The sequence below is a fragment of the Xiphophorus couchianus genome, chromosome 22, assembly GCF_001444195.1.
Source record: "Xiphophorus couchianus chromosome 22, X_couchianus-1.0, whole genome shotgun sequence".
NCBI classification, from domain to species: domain Eukaryota; kingdom Metazoa; phylum Chordata; class Actinopteri; order Cyprinodontiformes; family Poeciliidae; genus Xiphophorus; species Xiphophorus couchianus.
In genome coordinates this window covers 2619967-2635776 of record NC_040249.1, presented here as the reverse complement: position 1 = coordinate 2635776, position 15810 = coordinate 2619967, and the positions used below count along the sequence as shown (strand labels likewise).

Here is a 15810-nt window from a genome sequence, read left to right as displayed (position 1 = left end):
ATAATATTATATATGTACAATAATGTATGTTCACCTTGGGACTACCTGGTTATCGAGGTAAGAACTGGCAAAATCACATGACAAAAGGAGCAACATGAAACACCCTAGATTTACTATATTTCCCTTTTAAACTATTTTAAGCCACCTAATCTAATTAAACTTTTATACCATTTTGTGGAAGAAGCTAATAGCCACCAAAGAGAAATATCTACCTTTTTTTTTTTTTTATAAAGGTTTAACTTCTGTAATATACTAATAAAGGTTTTTCCACTGATTATTGAGAAGTTTCTCTCCTTTTCTCTCTTGAAGTTTGTTTCTGACAGACATTTCTCTAAAGTTAAGAAATATGTACAAGAATCGATTTTGAAATGAATTGCTTATTTTTTGTTCGTTTGTTTTGAGTGTGTTTATATTATATTACAAAATAGCCATTTATACCCTACAAGAAATATAACTCATGGTAGCATGTAGTGCTGAATGACAGAATTTTTTCCCCATCACATCAGGAAAAAAAGGCAAAGTTTCACCTAAAACATTAAAACATTAGTAAAACATTTCACATTAGTGCCATTTACAACTTTTTGCATGTTTCAACAGAAATGCCCTCTATTATATGGCTGCCGTTTCGATCCAGCATCTACTACTCGGTGTCTATGATGGGAATTATGTTTCTTTTTCTGGATCCGAACCACTTGGCTCAGCAGGAAGAGCCGGATTCTTCGACTGCCAAACGGCTCTTCGCATTATATATAATTTAACCAGCCAAGATTTCGTTTTTTACTGGTAAACGTATGTAAGCATGTCATTCTCACGATATCCTTCATATTAAGCGGACGATAAAATCTTCAATCACATCGAGCAGTGAGAGCGTTTTACTGGCGCTACATATTGCACCAACCGGCTCAATAAGCTGACTCGTTAACGATCAGATTTGTATTTACCGTGTTGTGTTAAAGCTTGTAGAAACTTTATAAGTTTATGTTTAGAGTTATAAACATACACGAAGCCAAAAGAAAGCTTCTTTCATCGATCTTTGTGTGTGTGTGTTGTTACACTTATGCCGAATTTTAACCATCTGTAAATATTTATGCCGTGAAGCATTAAGCATTAATCTTGGAGTGGCATTTTGTACCTTTAGAGCTTGAGTTGATCAGCAATGGCATTTTCCAGTCTAGTTAATCGTACTAATAATGATACATTTGTGAGTTCTGATGCAGGTGGGATGAGGAAATACTGCCCCCGTCTGGTAAAGATGTGTCATTTCACTTCTCACAGGCCTCTGGAAAAAGACCAGAAAAACCCCTGTTGAAATATAAAAATTTCAATTTTATATTAATAAATAAAATACAAATTAAAAAAAGCTAAATGGCCAGACACATCACATCCACAATGCTGTTTGCACTGAGGAAAATTCTTGGGACATGAAGACTTTGTATTAAAACAGGCGTATGAAATGATAGATTATGCTTTATGAAACAGCGATGGCTTCTTACTAACAGGAAATTTAAAAGCCAGATTGTTTGGTTGGACATCTACAATAAACTTAATAAACCATATGTTTTGAAGCAACAGTTGAGGCCTTCAGTCGTAGTAGATGCTTTTTCTGAAGTCACCAAAAGCAAAAAGTGTATTCCCCCTTATGAATGTTATCTCAACCGTTGATATTTCTATTATGATACAGTGCAATTGCAATGCTCAGAGTTCACATGATCACATTGAATTAGCCATCGTAGTGCAAACCAATCAAACGTCATGAAACATTGTGAAGCTGGTACGTTGAGTCACTCAGAACAAAATACCAAAAAGGTATTAAAAAGAACAGGAGCCATATTATTTTATACACATTTTTAATTTTTAACGTCAAGTCATCAGATACAGTGTTTCATGACTTAAGTGAATCACTGACAATATGCAAGAGTTATCCATCGATTCACTCACCTCCAGAGAACAAAGTCTGATAAGAAGCTTTTTTTAAAGATCAAGTTGAACCGATCCGATAAGCAGCCGATCTGCTGCTTTTCTGATCAAAGTAAACTCATACTCATTATTTTTCTAGATTAAAAAAAAAAGTCTGGCAGTGGACAAATATAAATCCATCTAAACCCTCAAATAACCCTGACATTCTTTTTCATGTGAACATGTATATCTGCAGAGAGCAGCGAAGGGGCTTAAGGAGTTCTGCATCACAGGCGTGCCTCTGGAGTTTTGGGTCGACATTGCGGGAGCGGGGGGGTCGGCCCGACCGAGTGCAGTCATACTCCCAGGAAAGCCACAGCTGTATCCCTCTCTTCTATAAGCTCTGCTGCGGTGGCGTCCATCTTGGACCGAGAAAAGTCATTGATTGCCAGGCCCTCCACAATCTTCCAGGTCTTATCCTAATGAGAGAAGAACAAAACAAAAACAGCACTCTTATAACACAATAATCCTCAGTGAGCTTGCTGATATGTGAAAGCGAGGTCATATCAGAGCCACCTTGATCTGGACAGGGAACGAGTAGATGAGGTCTTCTGGGACTGCATAGGAGTTTCCAGTGGAGTAGATCCCCATAGAGGTGAATTCACCCTGCAGAAAAGACAAAGCGGGTCAAACTGTGTTTGAAAAGCATTATTGTGGCATCAAAATTCAAACTAACAATGATTAAAAATAAAGAAAAATCAGAAGCTTGCACAGACATTTTCAGGGGAAGGTGCTCAACATGGAACAGGCAGGTGACTTAGTAGACAGACAATTTCTTTTGAAGCACAGCTTAAACAAGCAGGTATGTACATCAATTTCAATTATCAATAGCCATTTTCTGCCTGATGCAGATGTTTATTAATGTTCTAAACTCTATAAGTTGGTTTGTCTCAAACTGGCAACACCACAACAAAGTATAAGCAATGCAACAACACAGAACATGGCTATAAGAGGAATCATCCATTCTTCTACATGTAGCCAGTGTTGATATATGACAGAAATTATTCTTAGAACGTTAAGATTAATTAGATTAACTACAATCACTGGGAACTGATAACAAAATTATGTTAGGCACAATTACAAATATGTGGGGCATTGGTAATATAGCCTTTTAAATCCAGAAATGCTACTTATGGGGCAAACACTACTATGACGACGTATTAGGGCCACAATGAAAAAGTTAAAAATTAAATTAAAGTAAATAAATAAAGTCTCTAGAGCTGTGCAATTTAAATGTTGAATATATATTTAGCAATATACAGAGCGATATGTGTGTGTCCTTAAGACTGTCATTGTAAATTGACAATCAAAATGATCCCCCCTTCAGGAATCAATAGAGTGTTATTATCTTATTACCCTGTAATATTACCAGCATTAAGTAAAAATAATATGAGAATAAAGACATATTACGAGAATAAAGCTGAATGAGAATAAAGTAAAAATGATAGGAGAATAAAATTATGGTATTATGACAACAAAAGAAAAAAAAGTGCTATTAGGAAACTTACCTCTGGGGTACCAACCCAGATGTCCCTCAGGTGGTCACAGATGGCTTTTGCTGCAGACATGGCGCTGGACAGCTTTCTCGCCTTGATGACTGCAGCACCTCTTTGTTGAACAGTCTGTAAAAAGAGAACATGGACTTCTTAATTAAATCAAAAACGATTCTTAATGACATCAAAAACTTGAGTGGCCCTTTGAAGATTGAAGCAAAAATGTTTGGACCCTGAAATGATGAAAGTTTTAATTCTTGTAGCAGCCAATTCCTAACTTATTAGGGTCAGCAAAACCCTGCCCACTGCAATAAGTGTGGAGGGTGCTCCATTTACTGCCATTATGTAAAGATATCAAAAGGTACAGGTTTGGCTCTGACAGAGAAGACATCAACTCACAGCTATAAAATCCCCTTTGAGCCAAGCATCGTCCTTGACCGCGTCAAAGCAGGCGAGCTCGCTGCCAGACATGTTGACCTTGCAGTGGTGCACATCTGGGTACTGGGTCGACGAGTGGTTGCCCCAGATAATGACATTCGTCACCTGCGTGGCTGGAACACCGCAGCGGATTGCCACCTGCAGCGTGTGAGAGGGTGAGAGCTCACATTACATCACAGAGTTGGTAAGCAAACAGAAACTAAAGTGCCTTAAAAAGGTAAGGGACCTGGGAGCGAGCCCGGTTGTGGTCCAGACGTGTGAGGCAGGAGAAGTTTTCTTTAGGGATGGAGGGAGCGGACTTGGCTGCTATCAGGCAGTTGGTGTTCGCAGGGTTTCCCACAACCAGCACCTGAAAATGGACCCAGCTACATATAACCCTGGCAACATCTCATGTCAAGGCACAAATCTGTAACTGTAAGGAACATTTCCAAAATGTTAAAGAAGCAACACAAGAGAAATAAATGTTACCTTGACGGTCTTCTTAGCATACTTATCCAAGGCGGCCCCTTGGCTCTTGAAAATGTTCACGTTAGCTTTTAGAAGGTCCTTCCTCTCCATCCCCTCCTTCCTGGGCATTGAGCCCACCAGGATGGCCACATCCAGGTCTTTGAAGGCCACCTCCTCCTTGTCAGTGGGCACAATATCTGTGAAAGGAGAAAATAAACTGCTGGTTTATTGTGTGTTTTTTTCACAATAAAACCCCAAAACCAGAGGACAACAAGTTGTCCAACTTATCAAGAAATGCACCATAAGGAGGTTAAATGACTATAGGCCTGTTGCTATGATGTCTGTGGTAATGACATTCTTTGAGCGAGTGATGTTGAAGCGTCTGAAAGACCCCCTGCCGTTTGCTTACTGACCTGAGCAAACAGGTCAGCAGGTGCTGCAGTCAACTTGGGACTTAACTTCATCCTGCACCACCTCGACCATTCAGGGACATTTGCCAGAATCCTGTTTGTGGACTTCAGCTCAGCCGTCAACACTATTAAACCAGACACCTGTCACTGTAAACATCCACATAAAAACCGTCAGTACTGGCACCCCAAACCCAAGAGGTGTGTTGTCTTCCCAATCCTCCTTTCTCACTGCAACACTGACCGGACTCCTGAAGTTAGCAGGTGATACCACTGTCACTGGACTGATCCAGGACATTGATGAGTCTGCACACAGATGGGAGGTGGATTGGCTGACCCACCGTTTTGGTCAGAACCACCTTGATCTTAACCCACTCAACCCAATTGAGATGACGGTGAACTTCTAGATAACACACCCTACCATCCTCAACAGTGTTCCCTGTGCATCACTTCAAGTTCAAGGGAGCCACCCTTTGTCGAGACCTGAGACGGTCCTCATACATAGACATTATTTGGAAGAGACTGTACTTCCTGCTGCTGGTCATCTTCTATATGGCCATCATTCAGTCTGTCCTGTGCTTGACCATCACTGTGCAGTTTGGCTAATCCACAAAACAGGATAACACAACAAACAACTAGGTATGTTGAGAGAATCATCAAGGCCGATCTTCCCTCCATCCAGGTCTTGTCCAATTCAAGGGTTAGGAAACAAACCACTTGTATTTTTGCAGACCCCACACATCCTGGAAACTGTTTGGACTTTTGCATTCAGATCAGTGATACATAGCATTATTTGAAGAAAAACAGCTGTCACAGAGAGTTTCTATCCTAGGCTCTCCAATGAACACTCAGTGCCCAGATTGACATTATGCATTTTGCACCAATTCAACCTCGTCTTCCTTGCTTGTAAAAACATCGTATAACACATTTACCAGTTTGTCCCTTGAGTTTGTGGGCTGTTTTGTGCATAAATGATGCCTTGGTCAGACTTAAAATGACTTGGAAATTAAAAACAAACAAAACAATTCAAGCTATTGACAATGGTCACAAACTAGAGTGACAAACATGACTAAATGGACCCTGAACGTTTGTCATGGAGACCCAGAATTGTATTTGTCCATCTCTGTCGGTGTTTAAAGCTGTGCTGTATTTGCACTGCAGCTGGTTAATACAGGGGCCACTCAGTGCCTGTCCAAACAAAGCATCATTTCACAAAGAGAAAAAAAAAAAAATCTAGGTCACAATGGAGTTGGCACATAATGGCCCCTCACACCCGATCTCACGATGAGGGTTACAATAGCGACACCTAAAAGACTTTTACACATGAAGGTCAGGTGGCCTAATCTAAGGTCTCCAGAGGAGACAAAGCAGAGCCATGCACAATTCCTGGGCTTAACATTTAGTTCAGAGAGTAAAAGACAATAATTTCTAAACCAAATAAAAAGTGTAATAAAAGGTCCTCAGGAGTGGGTAGCTGCTATTGTTAGATGATTTGGGAATGCTATCAGTAGACTTGAAATAAGAATATATACAATTTGACAACCGGACTTAAAATTGACACTAAATTGTAAAGTGAACAAGTAGTTGCACATATTTTGTCATTCCATTTAAATGTTTTGGACGTCATTAAAAACAGCCACAAAGGCTTGTTCCACTTGAGATTACGCAACAACATCTATAATTAGGAAACCAAACAGTTCCAAAGTAGTCTAATTCAGCAAATCTTTATCTAGACTACAATGACTAATTTGAACTGATCTATGTTATTGCATTGCTGCTGATCATTGTGCCTCTTTGGATACCTTTGAAGTTTTGGCTTTATTGATGTTTTCGAACCCATCTTGGAGATTGAGGAATTAAAGGTGATTGCTACAATCATCTCATGACATACTGTAAAGACTTCAAAAAGTCTACTAAAAAAATCTACTAGCAGAAGCTTGCTTAGCCCATTTAGGCCAGTGAAAAAAACCAGTTGATTGGCCTGAAAGGGTAGCAGGACTAAGCTAAATAGGGTGTAATACTAAGTGATTAAGAAATTCTTTACAATTTTAGCATTTTTATGGAAGTTTGTTTTCCTTAATTTGTAAAAATACCAAACTACAAGCATTTACAGTGTGTAGGTTACATTTAAAAAGGTGCAAAATAGAAGTAGTAAGGAATAATTTGGCAACATGCAGGTAAGAGAAGTAGGCTATCATTTGGGGCAAATTGACCTGGAACCAATTCCACTAAAAGCCTATCAAAGTAAGCACATATACAGTAAGTGATTTGTTATTTCTTCAAAAAAAAAAAAAAAAAGACTCAAAAACAAGCTTAATGATGATGGAATAAAAACAGACACATGTGAATGTTATATTTATTTGAGAAATCCCAGCCATAAAGAAAATAATGGCACAACTCACTAAGTCAGCAATGCAAATCTAATTATTATAATGTAAAAAAAAGACAGCAGAGGGGACTTTCAAAATGTTGTGGATCATAAATAGAGATGAATGCCACTGGGGTTGTAAAAGAGGCTCAGCAGTGACTTTGCTTTGTGAGAAAATTGAACAAAACATAACTCCCTACCTGTATTCTCACTGCATTTTTTACAGAGACCAAGAGTTTGATTACATACAGCATCTTATCGTGGTACTCTGGCTGCAATATGGGAGACTGAGAAGTTCACTAAATTCTGTTTAGACTCGAGACTTAGGGCTCTAAACAGAACGGGACTTCTCACAATCACTCCGATAAGATTTTAAATAGCTATTTCATAGAAAGTGTGTTTCAGCCATTTGGTTGAAGAAAAATGTGTGGTTAATTCAATTAGTCATCTTTTACACTAATCTGGCGAATGATCCCTAGGAAGAAATCTCATTTTATTGCATTGTTGAATTTATTTTTCCTCATAGTTTGAAATGTTTACCTCTCAGAAGTGGAAGGGAACAGTCCTGCAGTTCCATGACCACCCCCTCTAACACTGGCAGCATGGGAGTAATGTCCAAAAGAAGCAAGATGACAGGCTAATAAATGAAAGAGACAAGAGATATTTAGTATTAGATTAAACATAACGAAGCATATTAAATTAATATGGTGTGTATTTAATTATGAAGTGTATTGTGTGAGGCTTCAGACACACTGCACGAGTAAAGCTGTAAGACTCGGTGACAACTGTGTGTGCCAAACGGATCAAGTGGTTTTAAAAATGGACTAAGACACTTGGCACAAGATCCTCCTCACTGACTTCAAGGACAATCCTCTTTCATCGGAGGCCACGTGGGTGAGCGAGTGGAGTCTGTTCAACTCCAACATGGACAACATCTGCTCATTACCACCCCCTTCAAAATATGGCGGGGGGCATTCTCCACATTCACAGCAGTTCCCAAACACCTGTCAATATCTGTCACACTGTTACTGCACCTCTACACCACATAATGAGATAATGGGGTTTAGCGGCTTGTTAGGGTACGATAAAGCCCATCTTTACCTGATCTTTGCCAAAGACATCTCCCTTGGCGATGCTCAGCAACAAAGAGTATGCAATCTGTCCAGCAGCGCCGGTCACCAGAACTCTGATAGGCTCAGACTGAAAAATACAAAGTGAAGAAACAGAAGTACAACTTTTCTTGCTTTTAGAAAGGTGGTTTTCTGAAGGTGGCAGGTAATTGTATTTTTTATACACAGAGCAGGGATTTCTATTTTTTGTTAACTGGATTAAATAGATCAGGGGGTCAATGTATTAATAGACCCTTTGGTCTCTATTAGGAACCCACTGTTGCATAACAAAACCAGGATAAATTTAGGTTATCAGCTGATCCACGTCTCCACCGTTCATTCATTACCTTAAATTTCACTCTAACGCAAAATAAGCACATCGTTTTAAGAGAGAACAAATGAACTACAAATTGGTTGAACTTTCTTATCTTTCACCAACTTATTTCAAATTAAAAACATTTTTTTTATCACTAACTAAAAGAAAAACGACAACACTTTTTACTCGACAAGTTAAATACATATCTACAATACTCTGGAAAAGAAATCCTTTAATTGAGCATCTTCTGTTTCTAGTACTTACCATGCTGACAGAACAACTCGAACTGTTCTCCCCCCACTTCTGACTGACGACAGAAGTCACTCCTATTTAAAGCCTCTTTTCACTACGACACTTTTACATGTCATACGGCAGACTGAGCATGTATGGAATTGTAGTTCATTATCGTTACATTCTAAGCCTTTACCGAAAGGGGCTAACTCAGCTCAAGAAAACAACAATTAGATACTATTTTTTGCATTCTTCTCGGTGTTGAAATGTGCTTTCATTTGGATTCGATTGAATTCACACCATCTGCAATGAGTACTGAGATCAATAACCGCTTTTTAGAACAGCAAGCGAGCTAGCTAGCTAGAATTAGCCCTGCTAGAGCCGCTTGTGGTTGCTTAGCTACGTAGAAGCCGCGAGCGTTGCTAGCTGGTAGCCTAGCCGCTTGTCAGAAGGACACACAGAACAAGGACTTCAGAAACAACAATTGGCACAGCAGTGACCTTAGCATAAATTATTCATATAAGACAAAGCCATAGAGATATAAACAAGTTCAGTGAGAGACGGGCATTAAGTTTGGATAAGTTTCGTTCACGTCCTGACGAAACTTGCAGCCAATTAAAGTGAAAAGTATATGCCATCTTGAATACCAAGAATATAACAAAGGTAAGGTAATGACTATATTTATCTTTTCCTCGACTTTTACTTTTTCTGCTTGTATAAGTGGTGTTCTTTTTGATGCATATGTGCATTGTTATTAGAAAAACCGTCTTACAATTCCCTGTTATCATGTTGCTTTAGTAATTACACTTGACATATTACCAAACACTGAAATGGCATTACCTAATATGACGTAATATTTAATAATAGTACCCTGTCTCCGTGAAAATTGTGGTGATACTATCTAGAAAATAGAGTTAAAAATATCTAAAAACAGGTCAACATCTGTGGGTGCTTTAACTAAAGAAAATTGTAAATGTAATATTTAATTTAAGTCCATGTAAAGTTTACCAGGGTAATAATAACAGCAATTAAAAAGGGGCTGGTGTGTGTGTGTGTGTGGGCGTATGTGTGTGTGTGTGTGTGTGTTCAGCATCTAAAAACTTACATCAATGTCTCTAAAGAAAATATAAGTAAGCTTCTATACATTTTGTATCCCACTTACCAGAATTTTGGCACCAATACCTGATTTAAGATGACTCCTCAAGTTTTTATTAGAATATTTTGTTTCATTTGGCTCCTTTTTTTTTGGTTTATCCGTTTATTATGACATTTATTTACACCTGTCAATGAGTAGATTGACATGTGTGCAGAGTAGTATCCAACAACAACAACAAAAAAATACTACTATACTTAATTGAACTGAGGGAAACAGAAATTAGATTTTTGCTCAGCTTTAGAAATAAAGTTGACATTGTGAAATAAATTAATGTTATAACTGAGATAATATTGTATGCATTTCTTCCAAAAAATATGTGTTCTCTGTTTTATTTATTCATTAAGGTAAAAGGTAAAACGCAAACTGAATAGCTTTTTCCAATCATGCATATTGATATTTTCAACTCCAGATATCTCCACTACATTAACTATTTTAATCTAAATTAAACATGACATATTTTCTTGTTTCTAAGGTGGTTAAAGTACAATATTTGAAAGAAAATTGTGTCATCTCTGGCGTTGATTTCCAACACTTAGACTAAAAGAACTGAATGAAGCTTATCCATAGTGTTCATTTGAGCCTTATGTATCCAACATAATTTTCTCAACCTAAATTAATATTTACATTTTCATATTGTTCTGTTTTTAAGATTGACCACACCACACTAACATGAGCCTACACCTGGCCTTAGTTTATGTGTTCTCACCTGGCAGGGACAGACCCCAATGTGCATGCTCCCTTTCTCGAGATGGTCTGTGTTTGATAGCTTCATTCAGAGCTGTATAAAGCAGCTGTTGTTTCCCGTTTAATTCGTATCCTTGTGTGTAATAAATACTCGCTTTCCATTGGTACTGGCAAGAGAAAAAACAGGAGTCTGTAGCTTTCAGATTATGACTGTGAGTCTAAGAAAATGGAAAGAACAATGCAATATTGAAATTTCTGTACTATTGAATCCGCCTGAAAATATGTCGCATGCACTAACTTGAAGATTTTGTACATACCAAGGCTGCAGATGTCCACATTGTAACATAAGATATTTAGACAGAGAGATTTTTATTTTATTTTAATGAAATACATACTGGTAGCATAGACAAATGTTTTTCCAAACAACTGCTGCTTAAAAAACCCCCAAAAAAACCCAGAATAGTGTAGCCTACCAGCCAGGAAAAGCCATCAATAATCATCTATATCTTCCTCCTGCGCACTAGGAGGATTTTCCCACCTGATAGTCTGGTAGACTTGCTTCGATTGGGGACCAAAATTTGTTAAATTTTTAGCTGTTGCAGTTTGCTTTCACACTGCACTGTGTTAAATGAGCCAAACCATTGCAAAATCTATTCTCCCCCCTGTTGCAACCCTTTCCCTGTGTTGGTGCTGCACCACTTGTAGGAAATGACACAAAGACCTCATAAGCAAATATGAGCTAAACTTCCTTCTCTGAAAAATTTAAAGAAAAATGGTGTAGCATCAGATTTGAGCAAAAGTAGTGGCTTATAGTTTGCGGTACACAAATAAAAACTATGATCCGCAGTTTTCAAATAAACAGTTTTTTCGAGGGTTGCAACTTTTGTAACCCACATTGACATGTGTCCAAACATCTTGTTCATGCTTGGTATACTTTCCTGACTAGAAGTTCTGGATAGGATTTTGATGAGGTGAATTTGCTGGCACTATTATACAATGGTCATTAAAGCATTGGTATCGGTAGGAATTGGTACTTTCAGTAATGTGAGCAGATACCAAGTCCTGCTGGAAATTTAAATGTGCATCTCCATTAAGCTTGCCAGTAGAGAAGGGCTCTAAAATGTCCTGGTTAACACCTGAACTTTGGATCACCTCAGCCCAGGTAAGACACTTCTGATGTTCCTGGTTTAGGAGTGGCCTAACACAAGGAATACAACACTTGTAGAACAGTAAGGCAATATGGAGATCCACACCTTGTGAATCTCCCCCTTGTGACATGAAGAAGTCTTGATTTCTTCATGATCCTCTGAAGGTTGCGATTAGTACAATGTTTGAATTAATAAAAAGAGTAGATTGACAAGTGGGAGAAATAGTAATGAGACAAAATAATGTGCTTTAGATGGCAACATTTTCTAAACTTTACAATCAATTAATGAAATGTCTATTTTCACAAATTTCATAGCTTTCAATGCATTCAGTAAAATCCCTTTAGGTCTGTTATTATTCTTTAAGACATGTGACAGCAATGACTGCATTGCTGTGAATGTTACTTGATCCGTCTGACTACAGTGTTTGTTTTCCTCTCTGACAGTCTCCACAGTCAGGTTGACTTGAGGGGATTAGGCATACTTTGTCTTCGTGAAAAAAGGAAATCGTAATAAACCAAGAAGCAGCAGCTGGCCACCTGATAGTATCTGGTGCCAGCTTGCACGCTAGCTTGATCCTTTGTGTTTGTGCAAGTGTGAAAACTATCGGCATTGTGGGTGTTTTTTTAGAGGTGAGACCTGGAGCACAGAGCCAAAAGAAAGTAGAAAGAGGTCATGTGTGTATAATAATATATGTACAAAGTACATATATTATTGGATCGTGGACATTCATATTTGGATCGTGGACATTCATATACACACACAAGCAGACACAGAACCTACATTCTCATTCCTGCTCTGAGTGACAAAGGTCCTTATAAGCGTTTGACAGCATGTCCCCTGTCCACTCCATCTCCTCCTTTTCTTGTTCATCTCTTCAGCTCTATCTCCACTCTCCCCATTTTATCTCTTCCTATTCTACCCCTCCATTTGTCCCTGTAGAGAGCACCTGAGTGACCCTGTTACACTGGCGCTTGGAGGCAGGCAGGGCGGTCGCTGGCCTCGATATCGCCCCTTCTTATCTGCCTTCAGTAGACCAAATAGCCCTGACAGACTATCAGCGCTCACAATGAGATTGTAAGTTCCATTGAAACACAAAAGCACACAAAAAAGACACAAGCCCAGCAGATAATTACATTACCGTGACTGTTATCTCTCATTCAGTTCGGCATCTCTTTTCTTTAAACACCACTTTATTTACCTTGTGACGTTCCTGTGACTTAGAAGCATCATGTCCCTGCCTTAGATTAGCTGATGAAGTTGTAGAGATGAGTTTTGTCCCACTGTATCTTCTTCACAGTGGGTTTTAACAAAAACCCACTGTGAACCTATTCTTTATTTATCAATACTTGCAGTAACAATCTTAATTCACTAGGCGTCAGTATGCGGCCAGTTTTAAGTGCTTGGACATCATTTTCCCAGCATTTGGGAAAAGATGTTGTTTTTTTTCCCTTTGAAGAAGCTTCTGTAGCACTTGTTGCCATAGCAGAAGCTCTGTGTTTGAGTAAGAGATTATAAGTTGGCAGTTGGCAGTCTGTGATACTGAAATTTGATAACTATGAAAAAATAAAGGATTTTAACACTACTTTGCTTTGTTTAACAAAATTATGACTGGTTTATTCAGTACATATAAAACTATTCCACTTCTCTGCTCTGGCAAGGTATCTAAAATAGCAGACATCAGGTCATCATAGATTTACTTAGCAGTAAAGACTATAATGCAAAAATAAGGCATAGAACAAATGTGGTAGTTATTGCCTTGCTATGATACTCATACCCCTGCACTTTTCCACTTTTTGTCACACTGCAAGCACAAAAACAAATTTTCTTACATAAAATGTTAGGAAAGTGATATATTGCTTTCAAAATTCATAAATAGATATTTAAAAAGTGTGATCTGCATTTGTGTTCATTTAGTAGACCCCGCTTACGGTTTAGTTTTGGATTTTCTGTGGAATGTAGCACCTAATTATTTGCAAAAATAATTTGTGGATTTTTTCATTTTATTTTTTTTCAAAATATTCGAAAGAAAATATTCGACAGAAAATACAGCTTGGGCGGCTGAATTACCTAGCCGCAATACTACTTGGCATGGTATTGGCTGGCTACTACAAATATGCCAATCAAGGAGCGCCATTCATTTTCCTTGGCACTGATTGACTGTACCCCCAAAAGATTGTTGGCAGAAGACTAGACCGCTGGTCATAAAGACCCTGAGAGTCCTGCAATTTTTATATGTGTCCTTTGTCCCAAAATTTAATGACTAAGCTGCATCACTAGCATTCAGCTATGCTCCACAGAGCTCTGCTAATGATGAACTAATATTGGAGCCAGGTGTGCTGAAGCAGAGAGATATCTAAACCTTGCAGGAGATGGCCCTTGAGGTTTGGATTTTGAGACCGCTGCTGTAGTCTTTAGCTTCTGCAGGAGTGCCAAGATGGTTTCCACTGTTTGTATTAATGCATATTAAGGTACGTTTTGTGTTTGAATTATTGAAATAGGGAGTTACAGGCGTTTTTAGAGGGGATCTCAAGTCTTTATGGATTTCAACTACTCATGATGGTCCCTGACCTCCACAAGTACCAGTAGTACACTACATGCACCTAAATAAAATCCATAGCACCTTCAGAAGTCACCTACTTGTTAAATTGACTCCATATGTGTGTAATTTATTCTCAGTAGAAATCTAGATGTTCTGTGAAGGCCTTTAGATTTGTTTTGGAGGACACTAGGGAACAAACAGCCTCATCGAGATCAAGGAACACGTCACTAACCTACACACCGAACACTATATTTGGAGAAAAGCTATCAATGAACACACCACTAGCACACCATCGCAATGGTGACACATGGTGCTGGTGTCATCATGTTGTGGAAAAGGGCCTTTCTTCAGCAAGAACAGGAAAGCTGGTCAGAATTGGTTGGAACTAATTGTACCTGTTGGAGGCTGAAATAGGTTTGAGAATGGGCCACAGGTACTCTGTCCAGCAGGACAACGGCCCTAAACATACAACTAGAGTTACAAGGAAGCGGTTTAATGAAATCATATTTGATACCCCAGTCAAAGCCCAGACCAAACTCAAATTGAGAAAATGTGGCAAGACTTAGAGAAGGCTTTTAACAGATACTCTCTGTCCAGTCTGACTGAGCAAGAGCCATTTAAAAAAACAAATAAACATTCCAATCTTGAGATGTTTAAAGCAGATGCAGGCCCATCCCAAAAGATATGCTGCTGTAATTGCTTTAAAACCATGTTTTCATTTCTTTCGATATGTATTTGGAATTTTGCGTTAGTCTGTCACATAATCCCAATACAATATGTTAAAGTTTGTTATTGGAATGTGGCAGAATGTGAAAAAGTGTTAAGGATTATGAATAGGTTCACAAAGCTAACAAAAATAAAAATATTGAAGTATTTCTTTTCCAGGGTGCAATATTACGCTACAGGTCTGCTTGAGCTGTTGTCTGTACGGTTTTGGCACCTTCAGGACATGGCCTTGAGGGATGTGAAATGTTTCCTGTCTGGCTTGATGTGCCTGCAGTGTCTGTGATTGAAACCGGAGAATGACTTTGTTTCTAGCCAAGTGCTGGCATGCTGTGTAGGAGAAAAAGAAAAAAAAAACAACACTCAATCAGAAAGAACACAGACCTCTGCAAACAGACTAACTAACTTCTTGGCACTGAAGCAGAACTATTCAATTAAATCTCATGGAGGACACACACACTCATACACACACACACACTGAGACATCTGAGGTGTGTCTCTTCCTCACTGTTAGCTACCTTGACTACATACTGCAACTCTCTCTTTGCCCCCCCACCCTCAAGGGGTGTTTGCATAGGGAAATGATCCGTGAAATGGGTTTGATGGAATCAAACTCCATATTAAGACAAATACATATTTCATAGCAGCTGATGGACTGATTGACGGGGTGGTGTCTTCATTTTTTCTCTGCGTCACTGCCAAAGAAGATGATTATCGGCAACAGCAATATGAAGACGGATCATGGCCTGGTTTCTTCGAAGAGGAGATGAGTTGTTGACTTGTCATGCTATGACT

At 38.7% G+C, this 15810-nt stretch overlaps 2 protein-coding genes across 6 annotated transcripts in view; one reads left to right on the top strand and one right to left on the bottom strand.

The window, feature by feature from the left end:
- Positions 1-1830: 1830 nt before the first annotated feature.
- mdh1ab (malate dehydrogenase 1Ab, NAD (soluble)) lies at positions 1831-8926 on the bottom strand. The gene is made up of 9 exons (XM_028007735.1): positions 8799-8926; positions 8211-8309; positions 7650-7746; positions 4356-4531; positions 4114-4236; positions 3849-4025; positions 3465-3578; positions 2473-2562; positions 1831-2375 (listed from the first exon to the last, which is right to left on the bottom strand). The coding sequence occupies exons 1-9, from the start codon at positions 8799-8801 to the stop codon at positions 2253-2255; spliced, it is 1002 nt and encodes a 333-aa protein (XP_027863536.1). The 5' UTR covers positions 8802-8926; the 3' UTR covers positions 1831-2252.
- Positions 8927-8954: 28 nt separating this feature from the next.
- wdpcp (WD repeat containing planar cell polarity effector) overlaps positions 8955-15810 on the top strand; it is a 94062-nt gene continuing 87206 nt past the window's right edge. The window contains exons 1-2 of one of the 5 annotated variants that reach the window (XM_028007734.1): positions 8955-9428; positions 12632-12827. The gene's annotated coding sequence lies outside the window, so the exon portion shown is untranslated. The remainder of the gene's footprint in view (positions 9429-12631; positions 12828-15810) is intronic. The other 4 variants (XM_028007730.1, XM_028007729.1, XM_028007733.1 and 1 more) reach the window with 4 other exon arrangements.

What these genes read in the sequence shown, in the direction of transcription:
- mdh1ab (XM_028007735.1), bottom strand. An exon ending in TTCCCTTCCACTTCTGAGAG is followed by an intron (nt 4,532 to 7,649) that starts GTAAACATTTCA and finishes CTCCTTTCACAG; the next exon opens with ATATTGTGCCCACTGACAAG. An exon ending in ATGCTAAGAAGACCGTCAAG is followed by an intron (nt 4,237 to 4,355) that starts GTAACATTTATT and finishes GTCCATTTTCAG; the next exon opens with GTGCTGGTTGTGGGAAACCC.